We start from the raw sequence: 25,552 nt of genomic DNA, 5'->3' as shown, positions 1-25,552 counted from the left end.
CAGCTCTAAGTAATTTTCCAGATAATACAGTAACATGTTCTGCTTACCTACTCATGACACATACCTGATAAGATCCAAGAACAAGTTCAAAATATAACCTGGTTTCCACGCTGCTATGCTCAGGAAAAAATCCAAATACAATGTAGTGCACCCCAAACAGTGGAATAAGAAGCAAGGTCGACTTAGTGAGTCTCCTGAAAAAAAAAAAGTAATAATAATTCAATATCCCTAGCAAGAAAAACTCCGATCTGCACAATTCATAATGATAACCTGTTAATGGACCATTCTGTAACAGTATGAGTGCACATCTTTAACTTACGTATTCAGGGAGGCAGTACAACACCAATGTCCCTTTTTCACAGCTAGGTTTTGTGAGTCGGGAGGTGATAATTTGCTAGTAGGAGTGCTGACTTGCCCAGCCCTCCTTTGTAGGTCGAGCATAGCAGCGCACAAGCGCTGCTTTTCTTACGTCTTGATATTTATGTGGGCTTTTAACCTACCACTCGTTCATGGGCTTGCCTTTCAAAAATCCTTTGTTATCATTGGAAAGTGCTTTACCTTTCTCCCTCCTTGGGGCAGTTTTGTTACCGCCTTGGCCATCGACCCTGTTATGTGGATAATTGCACGTTTGCCGATATGTTTGATTGCGAGCAAGCTTCTTTTTTCTTTTGTGTCTCTCATTCACGCTCATCGCAGTGGTAACGCTTTGATTCTGCTCACGTATGTCAACTGTTTTACTTTTCTTTTTTTTCACAGTAACAGAAAACCTTTCACTTCCTTTGTGAGAGTGAGCCTCTCATCTTTACTGTGACAGAAAACCTTTTCACTTCCCTCGTGGCAGTGAGCCTTTCTTATGTACAGTGGCAAAATGCTTTTCACTTCCACTGTGACTGTTAGACTTGGCATCCTTAACTTTTTGCCTCTGTTTCCCAGGTTGTTGTGTGCTGGACTCTGTTTTTGCTGTTTTTGTTACTCTGGGCATTTTACCACTGCTATCCAGTGCTAAAGTGCAAGTGCTCCTGTGTAAAATGTAAGGGTAATTGGCCTTCCATGATTGGCATATTTGATTTACTAGTAAGTCCCCTGAGGTGCTCAGGGCCTGTAAATCAAATGCTATTAATGGGCCTACAGCACTGATTGTGCCACCCACATGAGTTCCCCTGTAAACATGGCTCAGACCTGCCACTCTAGTATATGTGTGTGCAGTATTGCACGCCCAATTTAACAAGCCAAGTGTACCCACCTGCCAGGCCTCAACCTTCCCTTTTTATACATGTAACACACCCCTAAGGTAGGCCCACAGTAGCCCCATGGGCAGGGTACAGTGTATGTTAAAGGTGGGACATGTACTTGTGTGTTTTACATGCCCTGACAGCGAAATACTGCCAAATTTGTTTTTCACTGCTGCAAGGCCTATCTCTCACATAGGTTAACACGGAGGCTGCCTTTAAATGCTATTAAAGGGCAGTTTCCTTTTGGGAGAAGATAGAAATGTGGAGTTTAGGAGCTCTGCGCTCACAATTTAAAAAGTTGTTTTTTAGAAAGTAGGTCGTTTCTTGCTTAAACCATTCTGTTACTCTGCCTGTTTGTGGATTCCCTGTCTGGGTAAGTTTGACAGTTGGGCTGTTAGCACCTCTCTCTAGACAGTGACACAAAGGGGGATAGAGTGTAGCTCGCATATACTGATGAGCCATCTGTGCTGGAGGGGAGGAGTGGATACTCACACCTGAATGGGTGGTGCCTGCCCTCACACTGTGCAGTCTCCACTATGCAGGCTGGGTTCTGGTTTGGACAAGAAAGGATCTTACAGTCACTTGAGACTTTACTTTAAAGTTTGTCAACTTCAAAGGCAGAAAGGGGTATAAGTATTGGACCCAAAATCCCATACTTTAGTCTACTTCAAGGTTTCAAGAGGAACCTCTGCCTGGAGAAGAGCTGAAAAGCTGAGAAGTGCTGCCCTGGCCTGTGACTGTGCTGTATTGGGCTATTGTGCAGTTGCAGGTGCTGTGCAAGGGTACAGAGACTGGACTTTGTTGCATTCCTGTTTGAGAAGTGACTCTAAGGGCTTGGAGTAGAGCTTGCCTCCTGTTTTGAAACCTCAGGGACAGCAAAATCTTCATCAATCAGACCTAAGTCTAATTGCTGTGGACTCTAGCTTGCCAGAGGGTGCCATTCCAGTTCCTAGACTCCTGGAAAACCAGTCTAACAACACCGGACGACACCATGCGACTTTGCAAAGGATGCCGCTGCCCGGAACCGCGGTGGTGCTTGCTCCAAGGCTGATGACCTCGCTGAGTGCGACAAATCCGAGGACCCTGCTGCACCCCTTTGTATTTTGGGGTGCAGCAGAGGGGGCCTAAGGCCCCCAGCACCCTGGACTTTGCATTTCCAAAACTGCGAATTCCTATTAGGAATTCGCAATTTTGGAAATGCAAAAAATTCGCAAATATGGGCCTACAGGCTCATAGGTGCGAATGGAGGACGGTATCGCAATTTGCGATTCGGTAATAGCATTTGCGATTTTTAAGAAATCGCTATTACCGAATCGCAAATGTGATACATTGCATTTTATGAATCAGAAATATTGATTTCTTAAAAATCGCTATTTCAGATTCGCAAAAGGCCTTTTTCATACATCTGGCCCTTTATTTTTAATTACTCCAATCAAATGCATGACATGCTCCAGTGTGTGGTTCTGCCCTAAGTTAGCCCATTCTAGTTTTCAGCAAGGGCACTGCTTCTTTAAAAACAAAAACATTAATAAGTGCAGGACTCTATTTTTAGGTCAAGCGTGCAAGCGCTTTGACCTGTTGTAATTATTGTGGACTTTTAACGACACCCATCTCCCCCCATCTCTTTAATTTGTTCCTGGGCTTGCCCTAAAAAAATCACTTGATGTCATTTATAACTGCTTTACATTTGTCCCGCCTTGATGCTGTTTTTGTCATGCCTTGCAGACTGACCCTGTTACATGGATTATTGCACTAGTGTTGATATACTTCAGCAAAAGTGTACCATTTTTTCTTTTGTCTCTCCCCTTCGTGCTGCAAGGTGGCTATGGCGCTCACAGCACGAACAGGCACAACAGCATAAACTCTATCTGTGTATTAGAGAGTTTTTCACATTGTTCACAGTTACCTAATCAGAGTCATATCTTGTGGCTCTCCTGTTAAAAAACACTTGAAATTGGTAAATGCTCTACATAAAATAGAAATCCTCAAAGCAAAAACGGCTCTCCTGGCACACTGGGAGAGCCGATACTACAACATTCATTGTACTCGGGAAGCTTGCCTTATAATTCTTTGCACGGCATTACTTTTACAAAACATTTTTGCTCATAACTATGCCTGTGGTGGTCCTAGGACAATGGGACTACCACCAAAACGGTCAGCACAGCACACTCGTTCTGCCTAGGTCTTCTCTGGGTCCCCACAACAGGTCAGTGGGGATACCAAAATAATAACCCCCTACCACAATTCAGAGTCTTTTTAAGCACTCTCATGGCTGGAACTTTTGTTTTACAGCTAGGGATAGCATGTGGTTTAAGGGCCTTGTTTGTAACGTCATTGCTGTAGGCCTACTATCTCTGAAACTGTGTAATGCACAATGCTTGCTAGGGACTTAATATATTGTTACATTGCATTATTTATTGCCATTTTCTTTTTGTGTGGGTAAGCTCTCTAGTGGATAACTATATAGTTACATGACCATGTTTCTTACAAATGCTGTTTTCACTGTGGGCTGTTCTAAGTTTTACAGTCATATCAACATACTTAAATATTCGTGGCACAGAAACTTGCCCCCATAATGCTTTGCAGGGCATTACTTTTATAAAACATTTTTTACTCATAACTCAGCCTGTTATGGTCCTAGGACAATGGGACACTACAATCTATTAGAGGGGACTCCGAAATAATAACTGCTACCACAATTCATTATCTTTTTAACCTCTCTTATGGCTGGAAGTTTTCTTTTACAGCTGGGAAAAGTTATGTTTTATGGGCCTTGTTTGTAATATCATTGCAATAAAAAAATGCCCTCTATGAGCTATGTATATGGCTACACTGCATTACTTTCTCCTGTTGTTTTTTCGTGGAGTTTTGCTCTCTAGAGCTAACAATATGGTTACATGACCAGGTTTGTTACAAATAGTATTTTTGTTATGGTGCTCTCTAGGGGCTGTTTGGAGCATTATAGTCTAATGCCAAAAATGTATTTCTGATAAAGAGTTTCATGATATTTGTTTTAATAATTTCTCCTTTGTACAATTATGACCATGATTCAGGACACTTTAACATCCTTATTACACCATGACTGTTTGAACTCTCTTGATACGTTTAGGTGGCCTTTCTAGTTTATTTCTCCTCTGTGGCTGGCTTGTGTCTTTTTTGGGGTAATTGTGTTAACCAGCCAGCAACTCTGATGGTTGGGGGAGGGGAGGTTGAAAGTGGTATTCTATTGTAATTACCATGGTAGATTTAAAATAGGATGCTAAATGACAATGTTTTAATTTTTGGCTGCAGGTATAGGAAGGAGGGAAATGTAAGTGCTTTAGTTACATGCAGGGCCACTGGAATTGTATGACAGGCAATTATGAAATTATGAGGCAGGGATGACCAATTTAGGTGGGAAGAAAAGTCAAGCAAATGCGTGTTACAAGTATGTTTCAGGTCTGCACCAATACTAATATATACATTTGTTCGGTTAGTGAAATGAGAGCTTACAGATTTAAGCAGACTCTTAAGGTCTTCTATCTTTGTGAGTGTGGTAGAGTTGCTTTGAAGAGTCTGTTCTCTGCTGTGTTTTGTATTTAGTTTTTACCACTATCAAATGTGTGGAAGACATAAGTGCGCTACACCATTTTTCGTGGTGTACAGGGGTATTAGTGTATGGGACCTTAATACAAGCACAAAAGGGTCAACCTCTGGCAGGTAACACAGTGCACACACTATATCATCTCCTTATTTCTGCACAATAACACAGAGGTGCCAGCGATCAAGAGAGGAAAGACAAGAAGAGCATGCCAAATTACAGTTAAGTCTCTTCAACTGGGAGGCTGATGAGACTCCGTGAGGATTTGCTTAGCTGGAGAGGGTTGCCTCCTCACCAGACTATTGGCATCACTGATGATACACAGTATGGCGGCAGAGGTCATTGATACTTATGACAGAATTCCATTATACACCAACTTTCAAAGTGGATTCCACTGGCGTAACACAAAATGATGCCCTCTGCAGAATTTGAAGAGGGACGTCTGATTCTCCCATATTGCACAGATATTTATTGACCTTGGGCTGAATAGGAGCCCCTTATAGGGTTGTGAGGCCCCTGAAGGATTACTCCCCTCCCTGCGCACCAGAGGAGCCTGTGTTATGCCACTGGTGGATTCCTGTAACTAAAGGGTAAGTGTGATGCATGCAGGCTTTGAACTCTCCCTCCCAGTACCACCAGTAACACAGAAGCAACTGCACCTGGCCCCTGACCTGTACATCAGTTGAGTGAAGCACTTGTATAGGCAGAGACTAAAGAAACAGCGACCTGCCCAACCAGAGAGGCCCCCTCCCCAGCAGAGCCTAGAATGCGCCCCGGAATTGAAAGACTTGGTAGGGCTAAAGATAAGACTTTCTTGCACACAGGAGCAACCCAATTTCCTTGATAGTTGGGCACACATGAAGCATGTTGCCTCTAGCCTTTGAAATTAAAAAGACACAAATTAACCAGTCAGCAAGATATGGAAATATGAGACCACCAACACTAGGGAAGAAAAACTCTGGTGCAAGTACTTTCATGAACATTCTTCTGCTCTCATTCAGACATATCTCTCCCGGCAGCTCCCTGGTTTAATGAATTCTCTCATTTAGAAAAGAAGAACTGTAAAAAACTTGAAAGACTCTGGAGAAAGTTGCATGCTGACGAGTCCAAAACAAACTTGCTTTGAAAAGATATACTTTGTGCAGAACTGCTCGTGCTAAATTCTATTCTGCTAAAATCATGAATGCGCAAAACTGTCCTAGGATTCTTTTTCTGGTGGTGAGAGATCCCTCTGATTCCTGCCTTGTTTCCTCTATGCCGTTGCGCTCTGAGTCTCAATGCAAGAAGATTGCTAAATTTTTCATTAGAATTGATATTCATTTGCATCTTTCTAAAGATGGTTTGAAGAGTTCTTCATTGTTGCTGATATTCATTACTCGTTTACCTCTGCACACAGCACAGACAACTCTAGGATGAGGGTGGTACAGCTGCACTTATTCTGTTAGATCTGAGTGCAGCTTCTGATACTGCTTCCCATTCCATCTTGCTCAAATGTCTGCTATCACTGGGTCTGGAGGGCAGAATTTTTTTCAGAGGACCATACATTCCAAGTCTTCTCTGTTAACATCAGAGCTAAAGCTAGGGCCTTCTCTTCTGGGGTTCCTGAGGGCTCTGTTACTTAACATTTACAACCGCCCTTTGGCAGATGTGGTGGAGAGTTGTGCTCTGACCATATATTCTTACGCAGATGATGCCCACATTTTTTCTCTGGCACCTGCACAGGACCGTGGACCTTCCAATCTGAGCCTAGGCTTGAGTTGAGTGGCCACCTGGATGACTGACAACTCACTCAAACTCAATGGTATAAGACAGAGGTCATTGTCCTGGGTAAGCTTGTTCATCTTTGTGGCCCTCAACATTGACCAGACTCACTGGGACCTCTCTCCACTCTGTCCTCTAAGGTGAAGAATCTAGGCTTTGTTCTTGATGAAACACTATTGATGAAGTCCCGGGTGTCTAAGGTGACCTCTACCTGTTTTGCTGAGCTAAATGGGCAAGGAAGATAATCTGGATTATTACTCTATGTGCTCAGAAAACCATGGTCCAAGCCCCAATCTTTTAGTGTCTTGATTATGGTGACATTCTTTACTTGGGAAATTATTTTGTTTTTATCACACATTTGCAGAGGATTCATAATGGAGACGCAAGGCTGCTTTTTCGACTCCACAAGCATGCTTTAGTTTCCCACCTTCTTGTGGAGCTACCATGGCTCCCTGTCCTTAAGTGAGCCTAATTCAGGGCTCTCTGTTACAAGTTTAAGGCCAAAGCCAAAATAGGTCAGTTTTACATTCAAGATCTCATGAGACCTAACTACTCGTCACGCACTTTGACGTTCTTCAGCCTTGCTCTCTTTACTGTACGTTGGCTTCATCTTTCTCAGATGGGAGGATGCTCCTTTGCAGTGCTGCGCCTGAACCTATGGAATTCCCTCCCTAAATCCATTAGGGACTCCACCTCTCTGCTTGCTTTTCGCAAAGGCTTGAAGACATGGCTATTCTGAATGGACAACTGGGCTGTAAGTTACGCTTAGCACCGGGAAACCCTTGGTGGGTAGCTGTGCACTTTACAAGACTATAAAAAATAAAATAAAAGTGCAGCCAATATGAAGAGCAAGACTCTGAACTGCGAATTATTCCTTACAACGAGAAATATAGAACTAACATGAGTCACAACAGACTGGGATATTGCAGTATGCATTACTTAAGTCCAGCTACCTTAGGAAGTCCCCTTTGAAGGAAAGAGTGAAAAGAGTTTTCAGTCACAAATTTAATGGCCTCTTTTAGTGCTATAATTGGCAGTAAATTGCAGTTTCAGCACCAAAATGAAAGAAAAAAATAGTACTTTACTGCAAATAAAATGAAGACTGGCTCAAAGAACCCCCGTAGCACTGGAGCTTACCTGAACAATAAGGAAGTTGGGAAGTGGAAAGTTCCTCACCTCTCTCTCATTCTCTCCTCTATCATTCTCCACCTTGCTTCTTTCCTTTCATTCTATTTCTCTCACATCTACCTTTCTTTCCCTTTTCTCAACAAATGCACTTTATATGCCTCCTACAATAAATACCAGAGACTTGGAGAAAGTTATGAATGCGCCAATGGTAGGCTGAAGCCTTCATAAACTGACTTTAATGACTCCAGCCCTCGTGGAAAATAACCGATAAGAAAAATCACTACCATCGACCTGGGGAATTTAGGCTTCAAATGAGTCTACTGTCAGTGTTGCTAGAAAGCACCACTTCATCTCAACCTCACTTTAGGTCCTTGGACATAATCTCATCCAAAGGCACTGACCAGTACTCAGCCACATTGGCAAGAGGAGAAGTAGCGTTGAGAAAGTAAGGAAATTCAATATCAAATGCCCCCGCCCCACCATTCTTGGGTTGTCCCTATGCGTAGCCCGGAATTGAATGTGTGAACACAAAATTGGCTAAGAGCCTTCAGGCTCTGGTTCAGCAGTAGCTGCACCAAAATGGTCCCGGATGTGACCCTTCTAGGCAAAGCATCCACAGGACCCTAGAGTGGTGCTTCTTAAAGCCTTCCCCATTTGCCAGGACAGTGATCTTCCCAAGAGGCAGAGGCCCCAGCTCCTTCAATTCTGAGAGCTCAATTCTTAAACGTGTGAGGAAGGTCTTATCAGGTACTGAGACATTATCCTCTAATGTGGATTTTCTGTTAAAGGGTTTGGCAAGTAACCACCATGTTCATATAAGTCAATAATGAATCACCATGTGGAAGTAAGTAACCTTTGCACTCAGAGGGACCATGTAACTTCAGATCTCTAAAGCACCATTTTTCCATTCCTGGACTTTGTTTTTATATATCAGTACACTAAGGAGGTTGTAGACTTGATTCATTATAGTTAAGCTATTTAGACCAACACACCTCATAACAATGACATGTAAAAGCAAAGTCCTGGAATGGAACAGTAGTACCCTGGAACCATCTGGTCACCCTACCTACACTTGCCTGCCCTTTGCCTGTCTGGTCTTACATTAAAGACTAGCCCCTGTTGGCATCTCACTAATTAATTCTGATCAGCAAAGCCCGAGGCAGAGGATGGACCCATAATAAATATGCCAGAGCAGTCACTGGCCCATGCACTCCTTGCAAAATGTCTGCCCTGACTGAGCTTAGCAGTGACACAGGCTATGAATAAGGACAGAACATCCTGTCAGTTTGATCTAAGGCTACCAGATAAGTCCATATCAGCAGGGACACCATTTCCAGTCCTGGGCTTTTCTTTACAAACCTGGTCCATTCTAGGAGTTGTATCCTTAGTTAATTTCAACTGACCCAATTGATCTTCCACAGCCGAAAACAAAGGATGTCTAAAAGGATAGTTTAGGTTTGGCACATGATGTCTCTTAGTTAGAGCTCCAGGACAAAACATTAAAAAAAATTCCACCAGCAAAAGCTTACTTGTAGACTGAAGATCAACTTTAGGAGAGAGTTAGGGGGAGGGTTATGCCCTTAAAATAAAAGAGAAGAAAGACTGACACACCACAGTGGCTGCTGATGGTACTTTTTACAAGCATGTTTGAAATACTCATGAGATGACATGCCTATTTAGAAGTAGTCCACTTCATCTGAGTGAGATGAGAAAGTATCCCTCCGTTCGAGATACATGAGTTAGAATATAAAACATCAGCTAAATGTCTGAACATTGTTTATGAGTAACACTCCAGTAGTTTCTATGATCACTGAAGCGGTTTAAAATGTTCTAGGTACATATATGCCAACATTTCAAAAGAGAAAGTGGGAGATTTTGAAAAAGAAATCAAGGGAATGTATTTCCCCCTTTAGTTTATATTGACTCAGAGGCAATTCAGGCGGGAGACAACTTTAAAAAAATTGCCTTTAGAAATCGTGAGGCCACAGCTTGAATCAAGTCTTTTGGTTTGTAGGTCAGTGTATTGTCCAGAAAGGAAACACAAATATTGCCTTTAGAAATTGTGAGCCTCCCACTTGAACCACGTCTTTTGGCATGTATGTCAGTGTACTGCCCAGAAAGGAAGCAGTCTGTCAACACAATTGCTTGGAAACAACCATTAATTATAAACTGCACGCTAAAACAAATATTCAAAATAACAATGTTCGCAAGATTTATGAACACTAGCTCCTTCCTAACAAAGATTTGTTTCTAAAGACACCTAATTAATAATAGAAAAAACAGTCCTCACTTTTACATGTCTGTGTGTGAAACAGCTTAAATATTACCAAGTACCAAGTGACTGTCCCTCATGTCACAAGTCATCAGCATGTGATAAGTTTAAATGTATGAACGTAAAAGAGAGCAAAACTAACATAGAAGCTTCACTGACACATCTAAATGTGCAATTGCTTCTGTTTAAAAGTTCGACTTAGATGCCTTTTGAATTAAATCACACATTGAAACTGGTGTTAAAATGTAAATTAGACTTTAAACTAACAGGGCATATAGAAACAATATTGAATTTCTTGTGATTAATCAAAGATTAATAAGTTTGAAAATATGTGTACGTGAGAGAAATGCACTTCTCTGTTATACTTAATGGAATTAAGTAACAAAGCTTTTTCTTTTGAAATGAATGCATTACTCATATTCACTAAATATTAATAATTATTAATTGTATAAGTTTGCATACTTTATGTGTTTTACTAAAACGTATTAACTAAATGCATTTTAATTTTTTTCCCTGTGTTAGCATAAGTGAGGCCTACCAAGCTTGCATTTTGTAGTCATGTAAAAGTGTTGAATTATTTCTTCATAACGTGAAGTCTTCCTTCATATTTCCTTCCCATGGGAAGCAACATTCTCTTGTAATATCTCTATTGTTTGTGGAAGAAATGTACCCATTTGTCCTTGGAAAGATTACTTTGCAGGAACACAGACTGAGATAGTATACAATTGTTTCAAACCTGCATGGAGCCCCACGTAAAGGAGCTGTTCTGAAGACAGACTTGGGAAATTGTCAGTCTTTTGCAAGCTGGAGTCTAGGGATAAATTATGAATGATTAATGCCTATTCAACCTAACATGAACTAACACTTTTAGCAAATCGGAACAATTGGTAAAATTTAAAATATTGCTAGTCATTTGAACTTTGGTCGATCTGCAGCATTTTTCGGAGCAGTCCTGAGTAGATCTTTGCAGCTTGGAGAGGTTGTCCTGATGCTTGCTGATAAAGATTCCCTGAATGCTGTAACCCTTGGAGAGGTATCTTCCTTTCTGCCATTTGCCCCTACCCCTGCCATGCCCTTTTTAGATTTAGTGACCTGTTTATTTTGCCCCTTTCAGAAGACTTGTGCCTAACTTTCTATTATGCTGACACTTTCACTTCTTACCCATAGTTTGCCAAACGTAGTGCTCTGCAGTTCAAGATTATTATCTTCCCAATTATTTTTGTCCTTTTTATGCTTTTTGTATTTTGCCTGCATGTGTGCCTCACCACACATGTATTTCCCTGATTTAATTAGTTGTAGTATTGGCTTGTGCCCAGCCAATAATTTTTGACTCTGCTAAATTTGAATTGAGTAATGATTGTAAATTCTCAGCACTGAGTAATTACTGTGACTCAGATATTCTTATTGATGTCCTGTATTATTCTTCTTGAATGCTTAGTCTTTTTAATGTTAGTTTGCCTGAAATTATTTTTATGCCTTGGGCAACCCTGGGTAATTATGTATCTTTATAATTTGGTTTAGTCTTTATGACTTTGAGCTTGTAGTTATAATAAAGCTTTTAACTTTATTCCTGATTGGAGTTTTCCTTCTGTGGCCACATTGGTCACGGTGTCTAAATTGTTAGGATGGTGTTGACATTTTGTTGATGGTTTACCACACAACTTTCTGGGTCTAAAGGTCTGTCAACCTTGTTCGCATTTGATTCCTGCAAAGGATGAAAAATTGATCCACACACGTAATCCATGGGCTTTTTTAACACTACTAAAATGTTTGTTTTTCAGTTTTACCAGACCCTGAAATGGGAAAGATGGGATTGAGGATCAAAAAGACTGTAGTTCTCGGATGACTCCATCTCACCAGGGCGAAGTGCTCCATTTCTGAATTTTGTGTAAAAAATCACACTTTTTAGAGTTGTAGTTCAAAGTTTTCAAAGTCCTGAGCTCCCAGAAAGCATCATGCTGTTCACCTGAACCGCAGGCCTTGAGAAGAACCACATTCTTGAAAATGTAATCCTCTTGTAATCATGGAAATGGTAAGCCTTGATTTCAAGTCCCCAGAAATTTTCTTCGGCAAAAAATACCAGGGTCTTCATACCCCTCAGTTGAGATCAATATATCATCACATCCCATGGACATTACTTTGCATGAAAGATTTTCAGAGAGAAATTAACATGTTTTTCCTGCTCTGTGATGTAAAATGCACACTCCTTAAAACAAAGGTGGTGATTTTATTGGAATCCATTGTAGGAGGCTGGCCTGGTGTGTAGTGGAACCTTTGGTACTTACACCTTATAGCAAGTCCAGTTATCCCTTATTAGTATGGTGTAGGCAGTGTCTAGAAGCCAGGCTCTCTAGAGGTATCCGTGGATGAGCAGCCAAGGCTTATCTAGGAGACATGCAATACCACTGTTGTCACACAGTACTCACACACATGAAAGAAAACACTCAGTGTTACAAAAATAAAGGTACTTTATTTTGGTTCCACAAATACCAAAAATACCATAGGGACTATACTCCCTCAGGAGGTAAGTAATATACATTTTATATACACTAGTATGCAGAAATAGGAATACAAACAGTTAGAAAACAGTGCAATTAGTGAAAATCACAATAGTTAGAAATGGGCCTGGGGGAGCACAAACCATATACTAAGAAAGTGGAATGCGAAAGGCGGTCCCCCACTTAGACAAGTGCAGTGTGCAGTTGTAGGAAAGTACCATCTTCCCTGGCACGTTACCCCCATTTTTACTTGTGTGTCAGTTTGTTTTTACCTGTCTCACTGAGATCCTGCTAGCCAGGACCCAGTGCTCATAGTCTATGGCCTGAATGTGTTCTCTGTGTGGTGCCTAACTGTGTCACTGAGGCTCTGCTAACCAGAACCTCAGTGCTTATGCTCTCTCTGTCTTTAAATTTGTCACTGCAGGCTAGTGACCATTTTTACCAATTTTTATTGCACACTGGAACACCCTTATAATTCCCTAGTATATGGTACCCAGGTGCCCAGGGTATTGGAGTTCCAGGAGATCCCTATGGGCTGCAGCATTTCTTTTGCCACCCATAGGGAGCTCAGACAAATCTTACACAGGACTGCCACTGCAGCTTGAGTGAAATAACGCCCACGTTATTTCACAGCCATTTTACACTGCACTTAAGTAACTCTCACTTAGTGAAGCTTAGGTGCAAAGTTACTAAGGATGAGGGCACCCTGGCAATAGCCAAGGTGCCCCCACATTGTTCAGGGCAATTTCCCTGGACCTTGTGACTGCGGGGACACTATTACATGCGTGCACTACATATATGTCAATACCTATATGTGGATTCACAATGGTAACTCCGAATATGGCCATGTAACATGTCTAAGATCATGGAATTGTCCCCCATGCCAAAGCTGGTATTGGGGTGCCAATCCCATGCATCCCTGGGGTTCCAGCATGGACCCTGGGTACTACCGCTGCTTCCAACCCTCAGACAGGTTTCTGCCCTCCTGGGGTCTGGGCAGCCCAGTCCCAGGAAGGCAGAACAAAGAATCTCCTCTGAGAGAGGGTGTTACACCCTCTCCCTTTGGAAATAGGTGTTAAGGGCTGGGAAGGAGTAGCCTCCCCCAGCCTCTGGAAATGCTTTGAAGTGCACAGATGGTGCCCTCCTTGCATAAGCCAGTCTACACTGGTTCAGGGATCCCCCAGCCCCTGCTCTGGCGCAAAACTGGACAAAGGAAAGGGGAGTGACCACTCCCCTGTCCATTACCACCCCAGGGGTGGTGCCCAGAGCTCCTCCAGTTTGCCCCCAGACCTCTGCCATCTTGAATGCAGAGGTGTGAGGGTACAATGGGGGCCTCTGAGTGGCCAGTGCCAGCAGGTGACATCAGAGACCCCTCCTGATAGGTGCTTACCTGGATAGGTGGCCAATCCTCCTCTGAGGGCTATTTAGGGTCTCTCCTGTTGGTTTCTCTTCAGATAATGAATGCAAGAGCTCACTAGAGTTCCTCTGCATCTCTCTCTTCGGCTTCTGCCAAGGATAGACCGCTGACTGCTCCAGGACGCCTGCAAAACCGCAACAAAGTAGCAAGAAGACTACCAGCAACATTGTAGCGCCTAATCCTGCCGGCTTTCTGAACTGTTTCCTGGTGGTGCATGCTCTGGGGGCTGTCTGCCTTCACCCAGCCAAGAAGAAATCTCCTGTGGGTTGACGGATTCTTCTCCCTGCTATCACAGGTACCAAACTTCTGCATCACCGGTCCTCTGGGTCCCCTCTCATCTTGATGAGTATGGTCCCTGGAACACAGGAGCTGGATCCAAGTGGCCCAGACAGTCCAGAGGTCCTTCTGTCCAGATTTGATGGAGGTAAGTCCTTGCCTCCCCACGCCAGACAGTAATTGTGTGTACTGCGTGAACTGCAGCTACCAGGCCTTCTGTGCACTTTTACAAGGAATCCTTCGTGCACAGCATAGCCCAGGTCCCCAGCACTCCGTCCTGCATTGCTCAACTCCCTCCTTTGTAGTGTTGAGACAACTGCCGTGTTCAGATTTCTTGAATGTCTGTTCAAGTGCTTCTGCGGGTGCTGCCTGCTCTGTCTCCCCCTCCCAGGGGTCACCTCCTGGTCCTTCCTGGGCCCGGAAAGCACCCATTTTGTTTAACCGCAACCTTTGCAGCTAGCAGGGCTTGTTTGCAGTTTTTCTGCATGGAAACAACTCTGCATCCTCCAGCATGCCGTGGGATATCATTTGTGCAAAGGAGAAGTTCCTGGCATCTTCCGTTGTTGCAGAATCTTCAGCTTCTTTCACCCGGAGGCAGCCATTTTGCACCTTCATCCGGGGTTTAGTGGCTCCTGCCCCCCGGACACTTTCGTTACTCTTGGACTTGGTCCCCTTCCTTTGCAGGTCCTCAGGTCCAGGAATCCATCTTCAGTGCTTTGCAGTCAGTTGTTGTCTTTGCAGAATCTCGTATCACGACTTTAGTGTGTTTCTGGCGAAGTAGGGTCACTTTACTCCTACTTTTCAGGTTCTTGATGTGGGGCATCTTGGAGACCCTTAGTGTTTTCTTACACTCCCAGCGACCCTCTACACACTACACTAGGCCTGGGGTCCCTAAGTGGTTTGCATTCCACTTTCTTAGTATATGGGTTGTGTTGCCCCTAGGCCTATTGCATCCTATTGTATTCTACAGTGTTTGCACTACTTTTCTAACTGTTTACTTACCTGATTTTGGTTTGTGTGTATATTTTGTGTATTTTACTTACCTCCTAAGGGAGTATATCCTCTGAGATATTTCTGACACATTGTCACTAAAATAAAGTACCTTTATTTTTAGTAACTCTGAGTTTTGTGATTCTTATGATATAGTGCTATATGATATAAGTGGTATAGTAGGAGCTTTGCATGTCTCCTAGTTCAGCCTAAGCTGCTCTGCTATAGCTACCTCTATCAGCATAAGCTGCTAGAACACTACTAATCTACTAATGAGGGATAACTGGACCTGGCACAAGGTGTAAGTACCATCAGGTACCCACTATAAGCCAGGCCAGCCTCCTACAGCAGTGTGTAGAGGGGAGGTGGGAGTACTAGAAAAGCTCAGAAGTAAGTACCCCACCGACCAGGAAAACAGGAATAAATCACTAATGTTTCCCAGATCACACACGGAAATGAGAAAAAGAATTATGCAAAACCCAGAAGAGACTGCAAGACACCAACAGTGGATTCAAGGACAAGAAGACCTGTGGAAGAAGGCGACCAAGTCCAAGAAGCACAGAAGAGAAATGTGAACGTGAGCACATGCTCACAAAGAGCAGTAGCACCTGCTAACCGAGGGTGCAAAAGGAGAAGGAAAGTCAGTACTGCACCCAAGAAGATGAAGTAGGGTTCCTGAAGGGTGCAAGTGATGTCCCTCGCCCGATGGAGGATTGCAGTCACATTTGCGTCGTCTGATTCCACCATCAAGCCTTGGCACATGCAAAGCTTGCACTTAGCGGAAAATGACACTGCCAGGGACCAGGAAAGATCAGGTGGACCCAGGAGGGGGTGTCAGAGAGGGCCCTCAGCGACACAGCGAGCCCACAGAACACCAGGCAGCACACACATGTGTCCCGAAGGATGGTGACAAGAGAGTGGCAGAAGAAGCCCACGCAGCACTAAGACAAAGGCTCCTACGCCGCCGGAAAACCACTCAGGAAGCTGTGCATTGCAGGATAGAGTGCTGGGGCCAGAGCTTCAAGATGCACAAAGATCTTGGAGGAAGGATGCCAACAAGCCTTTGCAGCTGCAAAAGACGCAGTGCCCGGGGGTACTGAATTGCGTGGGAAGGCAAGGTCTTACCTCCACCAAAGTTGGGACCACTTCAGTCTACCACCCGTGATGTAGGATCCATGCAGCTCAGCAGGAGAGGGGATCCACGCAGCAGGTTGTCATTGCAGTTGGTGCCTGCAGAAGCAGGGGAGTGACTCCTTCCCCCCAAGGAGGATTTATTTTTCCTTCTGATGTAGGCTGAAGACGGGCTGTCCTCAGAGGATGCACGCTCGGGGAAATGTTGCAGTTGCTGGAAGGAGCCAGAGATACAATGTTGCAGGAGGCATCCTGCTTCTTTGTTGCAACTTGTAGGGTCCTGAAGAGTCCAGATGCAGTTTCTTCGGTCAGAAGTCAAAGTGGAGGATGCAGAGTATTCCTGCTGGAGTCTTGCAATCCGAATCTGAGGAACCACCCATAGGAGAGACCCTAAATAGCCCTGAAAGGGGGATTGGTCACCTAACCAGGTAAGCACCTATCAAGGGAGGGGTCCAACATCATCTGCTGGCACTGACCACTCAGATGGTCCCAGAGTTCCCTGCCAACCTTGAATCCAAGATGGCAAAAACCCATGGACCCTCTGGAGGAGCTCTGAGCACCACCCTTGCGGTGGTGATGGACAGGGGAGTGGTCAATTTCCTTTCCTTTGTCCAGGTTTGCGCCAGAGTAGGGACTGGGGGGTCCCTGAACTGGTGTAGACTGCTTTATGCGAGGAGGGCACCAAATGTGCCCTTCAATACATTTCCAGTGGTTTGGGGAGGCTACCTCTCCAAAGCCTGGAACAACCTATTTCCAAAGGGAATCCTTTGTTCTGCCTTCCTGGACTTGAGCTTTTTAAGCAACAGGAGTGCAGAAACCTGTCTGAGAGGTGGCAGCAGCTTTGGCTGCCTGGAAACCCTCGGAAGGCTAAAATGGCAATACTGGGGTCCTCCAAGGAGCCCCGAGAGTACTTGGAATCATATAACCAATGCTTGCAGAAGTCTTGGGGTATGATTCCAACATGTTTGATACCAAACATGCCTATGTTCAGAGTTACCATTATGTAGCTGGACATAGGTAGTGATCTATATCCAGTACACGCTGAAAATGGCGTCCCGCACTCACAAAGTACGGGAAAATGAACCTGGAGTTCATGGGGGCACCTCTGCGAGTGCAGGGGGGCCCTCACACACAGGTACTTTGCACCCTGACCTCTGGGCTAGAGGGCTTACCATAAGGATGACTTATAAGTAACCTGGTGTAGTAAAAAATGGCACCTCACGCTTGGACCTGGGAATCTGGGCAGCTATGTTAAACGAGTTTCAAGACTGCTTTCTACCAGATGACAGTCTTAGGTGTGTCTGAAATATGACTAGATTGATGTTGCTTGCAACTTTGGAGACATGAATATACCTCTTGACTCAAATGCACATCGCTAAGTAGCGGCATTCACCATTAAAATATTTTGATACATTTTCCGTACTTGAACAAACAAACTTTTTTTTTTGCTATTGCATGCATTCAGATGTCAGGAAAAAAGAAAATTAGAAATTGATAAAAGCTCACATTTGAAAATCAGGCAGACTAGTAAAGGTCATTCTTATTAGCAAGGCAAAACATGTTTTTATTTGAATGAAAAACTAAAGTGCTTCCAAAACACAGAGGGAATAAAATCAATATTTGAACATTGAATCTTTTTTCCTCCACATGGGCAATATTTGCCTTTGGGAAAGCCTTTTCTCACAACCACATTGAAAGGCCCTTTACGTGTGTAGAAAATTACCCGTAACCATCACAATATGAAGCGATACAAGCATTAATGTACCTTAGCATTATTTACTCACTTGGATTTTCTTCCTAGTGAAAAAAATCAGCTAAAGTACATTTTGGGAATTAGAAGAACTCCTAAAAAACCTATGACTGCCATACATTTGCAGGGCTATATTTGGGATTCTTTGTGTTACCCTAAAGGAAAACCTCTACAGAGGTTGCTCTCAAATCAAAGCAATTTAACACCCGGTCCTTTGGTTTGTGACCCCTTTTGCCAGGACAGTTAACACCAATAAAATAATTGCTTGTGCCTCCGCTCTTACAATTTTAAGAAATATGGATAATAATATGAATTATGTACCTGTACTGACTGGCAGTGCTGTCAGACTTCCCTTTGCCTTCAAATTTGTAGTTGCATCCAGGGCCGGACTGGCCTCAGCCGGCATCAGGCGTTTCCCCAGGAGGCTGGAAGACTGCAGACTGGTTTTGTAGTGGTGGAAGCTGGTTTTGTTACTGGGGCCTTTTTTGCAGGGGTGCTGAAGCACTGGCCTCCGTAACAAAAGCAGCAGTGCTTCACATTTGCAGCCCCACAGACCCCCAACCCATCCCCCCACTGTGGCTTGTCCGACAAAATTGCAAGGGCTGCTATGGACTACCAGTTCACCCCTGGTTGCTTCATGGCTTCCGGGGAAGCAGTTTTGTGGAGTGTGTAGCAGCATGTGCTTACTGTTGTGCACATTTGCTAGTACGTGGGGGTCCACGTTGGTCACAGGCAGTGGTGGATCATCTATTTTTTTCTTCTGCGTAATTGCATATAGTGAGCTTGCCTCACATGGCCTGTTGTATTCACTGAAGCTTAGAATCAATGATTTGCAACACCAGTGACACTTTATCTTGTGACAGTACGAACGGTGTCAGCAGTGACATCAAAGTAAGTGGTGTGTATGTCCCTGCCACTACCAGGCTCTGAAGTCATGTCCCTGAACTTTGACACCCTGTCCTGGAGGTCGTGCCACACCATGTAGGTAAGGGCTGGAAAGCTCACAACAATATATGGAAATGTGATGTTATTTTTTTTTTGTAATTGTAGAAATTCTTAACAAGCCATTGATACCCAGCCTAGCCCAGTCCACAGTTTCACAGGAAAATGATTCATGAAAAAAAAAAGCTGTGTTGAAATGCGCAGCTGCTCAACTTATTTTAGACATTAGTCTGAGAAGCATGTTACTTTAAACAAGCATTTGCAAAGCAATGGGTCTCATGTTTGATCAAGTTAGAGCTATTAGTGTTTTAAACTCCTAACCAGATTTTTTCTTGCTACGTAAACTGAAAAGCAAAACAGTTTCACATAAGCAAGCCGATGGCCGCCATGAGCGCGATGCAGACACAAAAAAGGAAACAGAAGTTCACTTGCAGTGAAATGTATTGGCGAAAGTGCAATTATCTATGTAGCTGACAAAAGTGCAATTATCCATGTAACAGTTCAATGTCATGCAAAGTGCTCGATTACTGCCCATCGAGATCGCCCTGCCTACGAAATAAAAAGGAAAAGTAGTCCAGAAACAATATGAAAAACATTGAGCCTCGTATGTTTTCAGTAGTTGGCCGGTTTGCTCAAGGAGGGCTAAAAACCGGAAAAGGCATGACATGTGCATGCCTTTCACTAATGAAATCAAGTGAATTTTAAAATGCAAGCCCACGAACGAACCAGATTGATAGGCGTGACATGGGCATGGTTAAAAGCCCATAGAGAGATTACTCCAGGGACAGAGTGCTTTGCGCGCTCAACCCCAAAACCTAATCTCTAAGCAGTCACTTAGCCTAAACATCCCGCATACCTGCCTCTGATAATAATGAGAGATGTGCTGCACACTGAAGTGTCAGAGTCCTGGCTGTGAAATAAGGAATGTGTTGTGCTGCCTAATGGTTTTAAAGTTCCTAGTGCCTTTTAGCAGGGCTTTGCATCTTTAGCTGACCCTATTTTGATATGTTAAACTCAACAGCAAAAGCACTGAATAACTCACTTTTTAATCATGACTGTAATATTAACCCATGAGGTAATTAATGTCAGTAATGCAGTCTCTCTTCACACTTGTTTCAGTTCAACTTGAATTTCCGAAAAGTATTTGCTTTTTCCAGATGCTATGTTTCTTTAGTTTTTTTCATGAAACATGTCTTTTGTGTGGTGTACACTTTGAATTGTGCTACCCCAACTTGTGTTTACGAAAGTTGTGAATTGAGTAAAAACTTAAGGCAGTGTTTCTCACAGTGCCTGTCAGTAAGTCATATGCCTTTCTGTCTGTTGACTACTCTGCAGAGTGATGGTTAAGTATGGGCCAATTGTAAACGTAGGACCGTCTGTGATGGAGGTACACAGCTCTAGAAACACCATAGGAAAAGAAAATGCAGCACCAATAGGTGAACAGCTTTGGTTGTGTGCATGGGGGACAGTGAAATTGTGGAAATGAAAGTCGGAGGAATTGAACATCTGGGCTGAAGATCAGGAATTCACATGAGAAATTCTGATGAAAGATTTGGGGAGAAAAATTAAATTCGTTAACAGACTGAAAGACTGCAGAGGAAAGTGTGTACTAAGGAGAACACCATAATTGAGACACTCCTAAGACCACTACTCCTTTCAAAATTCCTTACCAATGCCTAATTCACTGTGCCACATTTTCAGAACTGAAGCATATTCAGTTATAATTATGCACAACAAAATCATTATTGTTACTAATTTTTTATACTACTGACAAGCAATGACAAAGGCAATAGTTCTGGCTTGTTTTAGACATAGTTCCATTATTGTCTTACATGTGCAATGGCAGAGAACTCACAGACACCCCCGAAGTTTTAGTAAACTCTGAGTGAAACACAGGATGTCTTTATTTCACATATTTTAATGCACATTCTAAATTGCATGTGCCATGCCTCTTGGAAAGGATTTGGGCCTGATATAGATCTTGGTGGAATCGGTCCCACCATTGGTTTTCCGTCAGATAATCCATCCTCCGACTTGCAGTCACTCCGCTCTGTTCAGATGCTGGCGAGACCATAGACGATAAATGCCTGAGTCCTGCCAACTCTGCCAGAAATCTTCACCCACATCGATGGAGCAATTGGGAATAGCTGCTGGCGGTGGAACCACAGCCAGTATTTCCACCAAGCCAAACACAATGTGCCTTCTCGCTAAGGCAACTGTGGCCAGGAGCCGTTGCTGCTGCCACTTGCCCATGAAGGAAAACAACCCCATTGTCACAATACTGCAATGTGAGCAGTACATATTACTTGCTAATGTTGACTTGCAACTTAACATAAGCTTAAAGGAAAACGAGCTGCACTTAGGAAAAAAATACGAAACCTTTAGTTGGACCACTGCCTGCCCTGAAAAAATAATTTTGGGTCCAGTCACAAAGGGGAAGGGGTCCCGTGGGGACCCCTTTCCGTTTGCGAGTGGGTTACCATCCACTTCAAGTGGATGGTAACTGCGACTCCATTTGCGACCGCATATGCGGTCGCAAATGGAATTGCATACCACTGCGACTCGCAAATAGGAAGGGAACACCCCTTCCTATTTGCGACTCGGAAATGCATTTTGCGAGTCGGTTCCGACTCGCAAAATGCATTTCTGCATAGCAAATACGCGTTTGCTGCATCTGGCCCTTAGTCTGACCCACGGCGAAGGACCCTAGTCACCACAAATCCGGGTTGAGCTCCGGCTAACTAGCAGTGCCTTATCTCTCCCCAAAGGAAGAGACAATTGGGCAGCCGAGCGCATGACATCTTGGTGCTTCCCAGGGAAGTCGTGGTCACTCAGGTCACAACCAGTTCATACACAGTGCAGTCTCATATATAAATGAAAAAGGCAGTTTGAGTTTGAAAGATTGGTTTAATAAAACAACTGCATTTTAGATAACAAGGCATGAGCCGCAATAACCAGAACCATACAACACAGTAGGATTGAAATAGTAACAAGGAAAGTGAAACATAAGAATAATGCTATCATAGTGTAACTAGATTACGTTCTCTCTGTAAGTTATATTTTGAGCACAGCATGTTAAGCTGTAAGCCTGTCTTTCTGGTTCCCCCGGGAGGACAACAACCTCTTACGTGTACTGGGACTAGAAAGTGTTTTTATACTATTGATGTGAACTAACACCCCGTTGTTCCTGCATAAGAATGTGTACTGTCTACGAACCATAAAGACTAAACTTCTACCACATCTATCGGCAATGTACCAGACTGTATCCTTGACTGAAGCACAGAGTGAGCAAGAATGTATTGTTTGCGAACACAGCGCTGAAGTAAGCTAAACAGTGTGATAGAAGAAAATAAAAAAATACAGTGAAACTGGTTATTGTATAATAACAGTGCGAGGCTAAATAAAATGCATCTAGGGCAAAGTGCACAGAGGCCTAATACTTTAAGCAAACGTGCATAAAGATACATTAAAAATGGCTACTCTACAACAGTGAACATTGTTTAAAAGATACACTTTCTCATCGCTTTCCTGCCCATAACTTGTCTCCTGCCTATAGTCAAGGGGTAACCTCCTCAGGAATTGGCATCAATTGGGTAAAAACCTTCACTAAATAATGTTCATCATATAACACTGATTTGATATTGGGTGCTTTCAATTTAGGCAGCATATTTCCCATTGTTGTACACTATTTAAAAGATTCTTAAAAAATGCTGCATTATTTAAACCCTGTATCTGAAGACACTGTCTGATAACAACAATATATGTAAAAACCTTTTCAATAGGATTTGAATATGAATATGTTTATAGAGCATTCAAGTTCTATCTGCTGTAAATTTCTCAGTCTCTCTCTGTGATGTAAGTAACCAAAGTTCAGATGTATCATTTGCTGTGATAGCACCAGGCTGAAAGATTGCGCAGTACTATTTCCTGTGACATCATGGGGGGGTCAAAGGGCAAATGATGTCACTTCCGCTACCCCTGGCATTTTGAGAAATTGACGTCCATGGAAGTGGTTATCTTTTGAAATGTCACCAACTGGCAGGAAAGCATGACAATTCTTAATCCTTTTTAAGAAATAACGGCAGAGTCTATATAACAGGACACCAGGTTCTTGTGCCCCAGAAGACCATGATATATATCAGGTAAGGTAAGCCAACCCACCGAGCTCTGAATACTGATGCATATAAATGTTTTTATTTGTCATTTAGACGGATGTGGTTTGTTACTACAGGATGGGTCTCTTATTCACAGCCTGACAGTTAAATTGACAAGGCCACTCATGTTTCTGTGTCTGGCAATTATGCAGAGAGCAGGGAGTAAATCGATTCATGATAGGCTGTCAGTCACTTTGAATATCTAGGTATGCAGGTGGAAATTGATAGGCATGGGACCTTAATGCAACACCTGTACTCTACCATACTAAATATGACATGGAGCCATGGAGCTCACTACCTTTAAGTGTGTTTGGGAGAGGGGCATTGTTTAAGATGATTCCACTCACACATTTAATGTACAGTTTCCAAAATGTATTATATGAGATACCACTTTCCTTTTTTCTAACACTTCAGATTTTTATCGGATGGTAAGCATCCCCGTATTGTATTTCGGAAATGTGTACAGTCACATAGTGATGGGCGTGTGGGACTGGCAGATGATACATTTTGTTGCTGGTATATTAGTGACTGGCTATACTGTGATCAAAAATCCTATGGTTGCCTCACAGCTGAATTGCTTAGAACAATAAGGCCCACCTAAATCACTTTGGGGGTCATTTTGACCCCGGCGGATGGAGGAACACTGGCGGTAATACCGTCAACAGGCTGGCGGTGTCCCGCTGGCGTATTATGACCGTGGCGCATTCGCCACGGTCATACCGCCGGCCCCGCCAGTACACCGCCGGGCTGCAGCTGGGTGGTCGTAATGCACGAGGGCAGCGCTGCCCTGGGGATTATGAGTCCCCAACCGCTAGCCTGTCCATGGTGGTAAACACCGCCATGGAAAGGCTGGCGGTAAGGGGGACTTGGGGTGCTCCTGGGGGCCCCTGCCCTGCCCATGCACTTAGCATGGGCAGGGGCCCCAGGCACAGCCCCATCACGCATTTCACTGCCCGAATTATGGGCAGTGAAATGCACGACGGGTGCTGCTGCACCCACTGCACATCAACATTGCCGCCGGCTCGATTACGAGCCAACTTCAATGTTGATATGACTTTTTCGTCTGGCCAGCCAGCGGAAACGCTGTTTTCGTCCGCTGGCCCTGCGGAAAAAGTCATAATAGGGGGTCAAGCATACCGCCAGCACTGGTGATATGCTGGCTCCCACGGCTTCTGCTGTCTCTTGACAAGACCGCCAAAGTCGTAATGAGGGCCTTTATGTCTCCCATACACACCTTGGCCTCCCCTCTACCACCATGATGACATTGACCTGTTGGCAAGAGACCTAAGATAGATCAAATAGCAAAAAAGTTTCGACCACAGATATGCTTCTGGCTGGAAGTACCTGGACTAAGATAGAGAAATCATATTTGAACCTAGAGACATATGATGGTCACTATTTACAATTCTACTGATACCTCCAGCTGTGCAATGCAGTAAAGGTCCCTCATAAGGACTTAATTAGCCTCCCAGCCTATAAACATTTAGTGGCTCTAATTACACTTTTAGTTATAGGGGGTAAGGGCATCTCTAGAGTATATCATACTTTGGTAGCTAACGTGCCTGATCCTCCATGGCATTATGCGACAGATGTTGGCCCATTAGCTGATGAAGATTGAGTTGAAGCAAAGATGGCATTCAGCTAAAGTACTTGCAAAGAGTATATTACAGTCCACCCAGACTATATAATTGGAAGAAGGGTCTTGACCCCTCCTGCCTTAATTGTAGAGTCAAGCCTGATACCTTTTACCATACAGTGTGAGCATGGGCATGCCCACACATACAGCGATAGTAGGCACATATACATTCAACGCAGCACTTCTAGAATTTATTGTTGAATGGGGTAACCTTAGAGCCACCAAACATCTGGTGGCAAAGGAACACCTGACTGCGGAACACCCTATCGCCCCCCACTGGCGATCTCATAAGGCTCCTTCAGTATGGAAGAGTACACATCATATGGACTGGTGTGCCGAAGCAGAAGAACTTGTCTACAAGTCATAGAGATGTCTGCAAAAGTAAAATCAAAGTATGGGATGTGTGGTTGCATGATTCTTCAAATGCTAGTGTATGAGTGGGGAACAATCTGTTTTCACCAGATGCCCCTTGTGCTGTACATTGAATCTTCTTTTTTGCTGATAAAATTAATAAAAAGTGTTATAAAATAGATTGTTTTCAAGGCCCAAAGAAATAATCACATATGCAAGGTCCAGTGTAATCCTTACCTATACAATAATGACAATGAATACACAAGTATTTCTGAAGGCCACACTACCTATTCCTAAATAGATAACAGGGCTGACTATTTAGATTGGAGTATAAGACATTTGAATATGGGTAGGTTCCGATGAAGGGAACAGGCCTAGAGGCAGGTTGGCAAGAAGCTTTTTGATCAAGATTGAATACCTTGGGACCTGTGGGA

At 43.5% G+C, this 25,552-nt stretch overlaps 1 protein-coding gene across 1 annotated transcript in view; it reads right to left on the bottom strand.

Moving 5' to 3' along the window:
* Positions 1-25,552, bottom strand: part of LOC138301916 (vasoactive intestinal polypeptide receptor 1-like) — a 1,190,266-nt gene that overhangs the window by 111,394 nt on the left and 1,053,320 nt on the right. The window contains exon 11 of the mRNA XM_069242381.1: positions 65-194. Within this exon, the coding sequence (XP_069098482.1) occupies positions 65-194 (130 nt within the window). The remainder of the gene's footprint in view (positions 1-64; positions 195-25,552) is intronic.

This window comes from Pleurodeles waltl, chromosome 6 (assembly GCF_031143425.1).
Source record: "Pleurodeles waltl isolate 20211129_DDA chromosome 6, aPleWal1.hap1.20221129, whole genome shotgun sequence".
NCBI classification, from domain to species: Eukaryota; Metazoa; Chordata; class Amphibia; order Caudata; family Salamandridae; genus Pleurodeles; species Pleurodeles waltl.
Note: the sequence above shows the minus strand (reverse complement) of the source record. Positions and strands in the feature narration are given on the sequence as shown.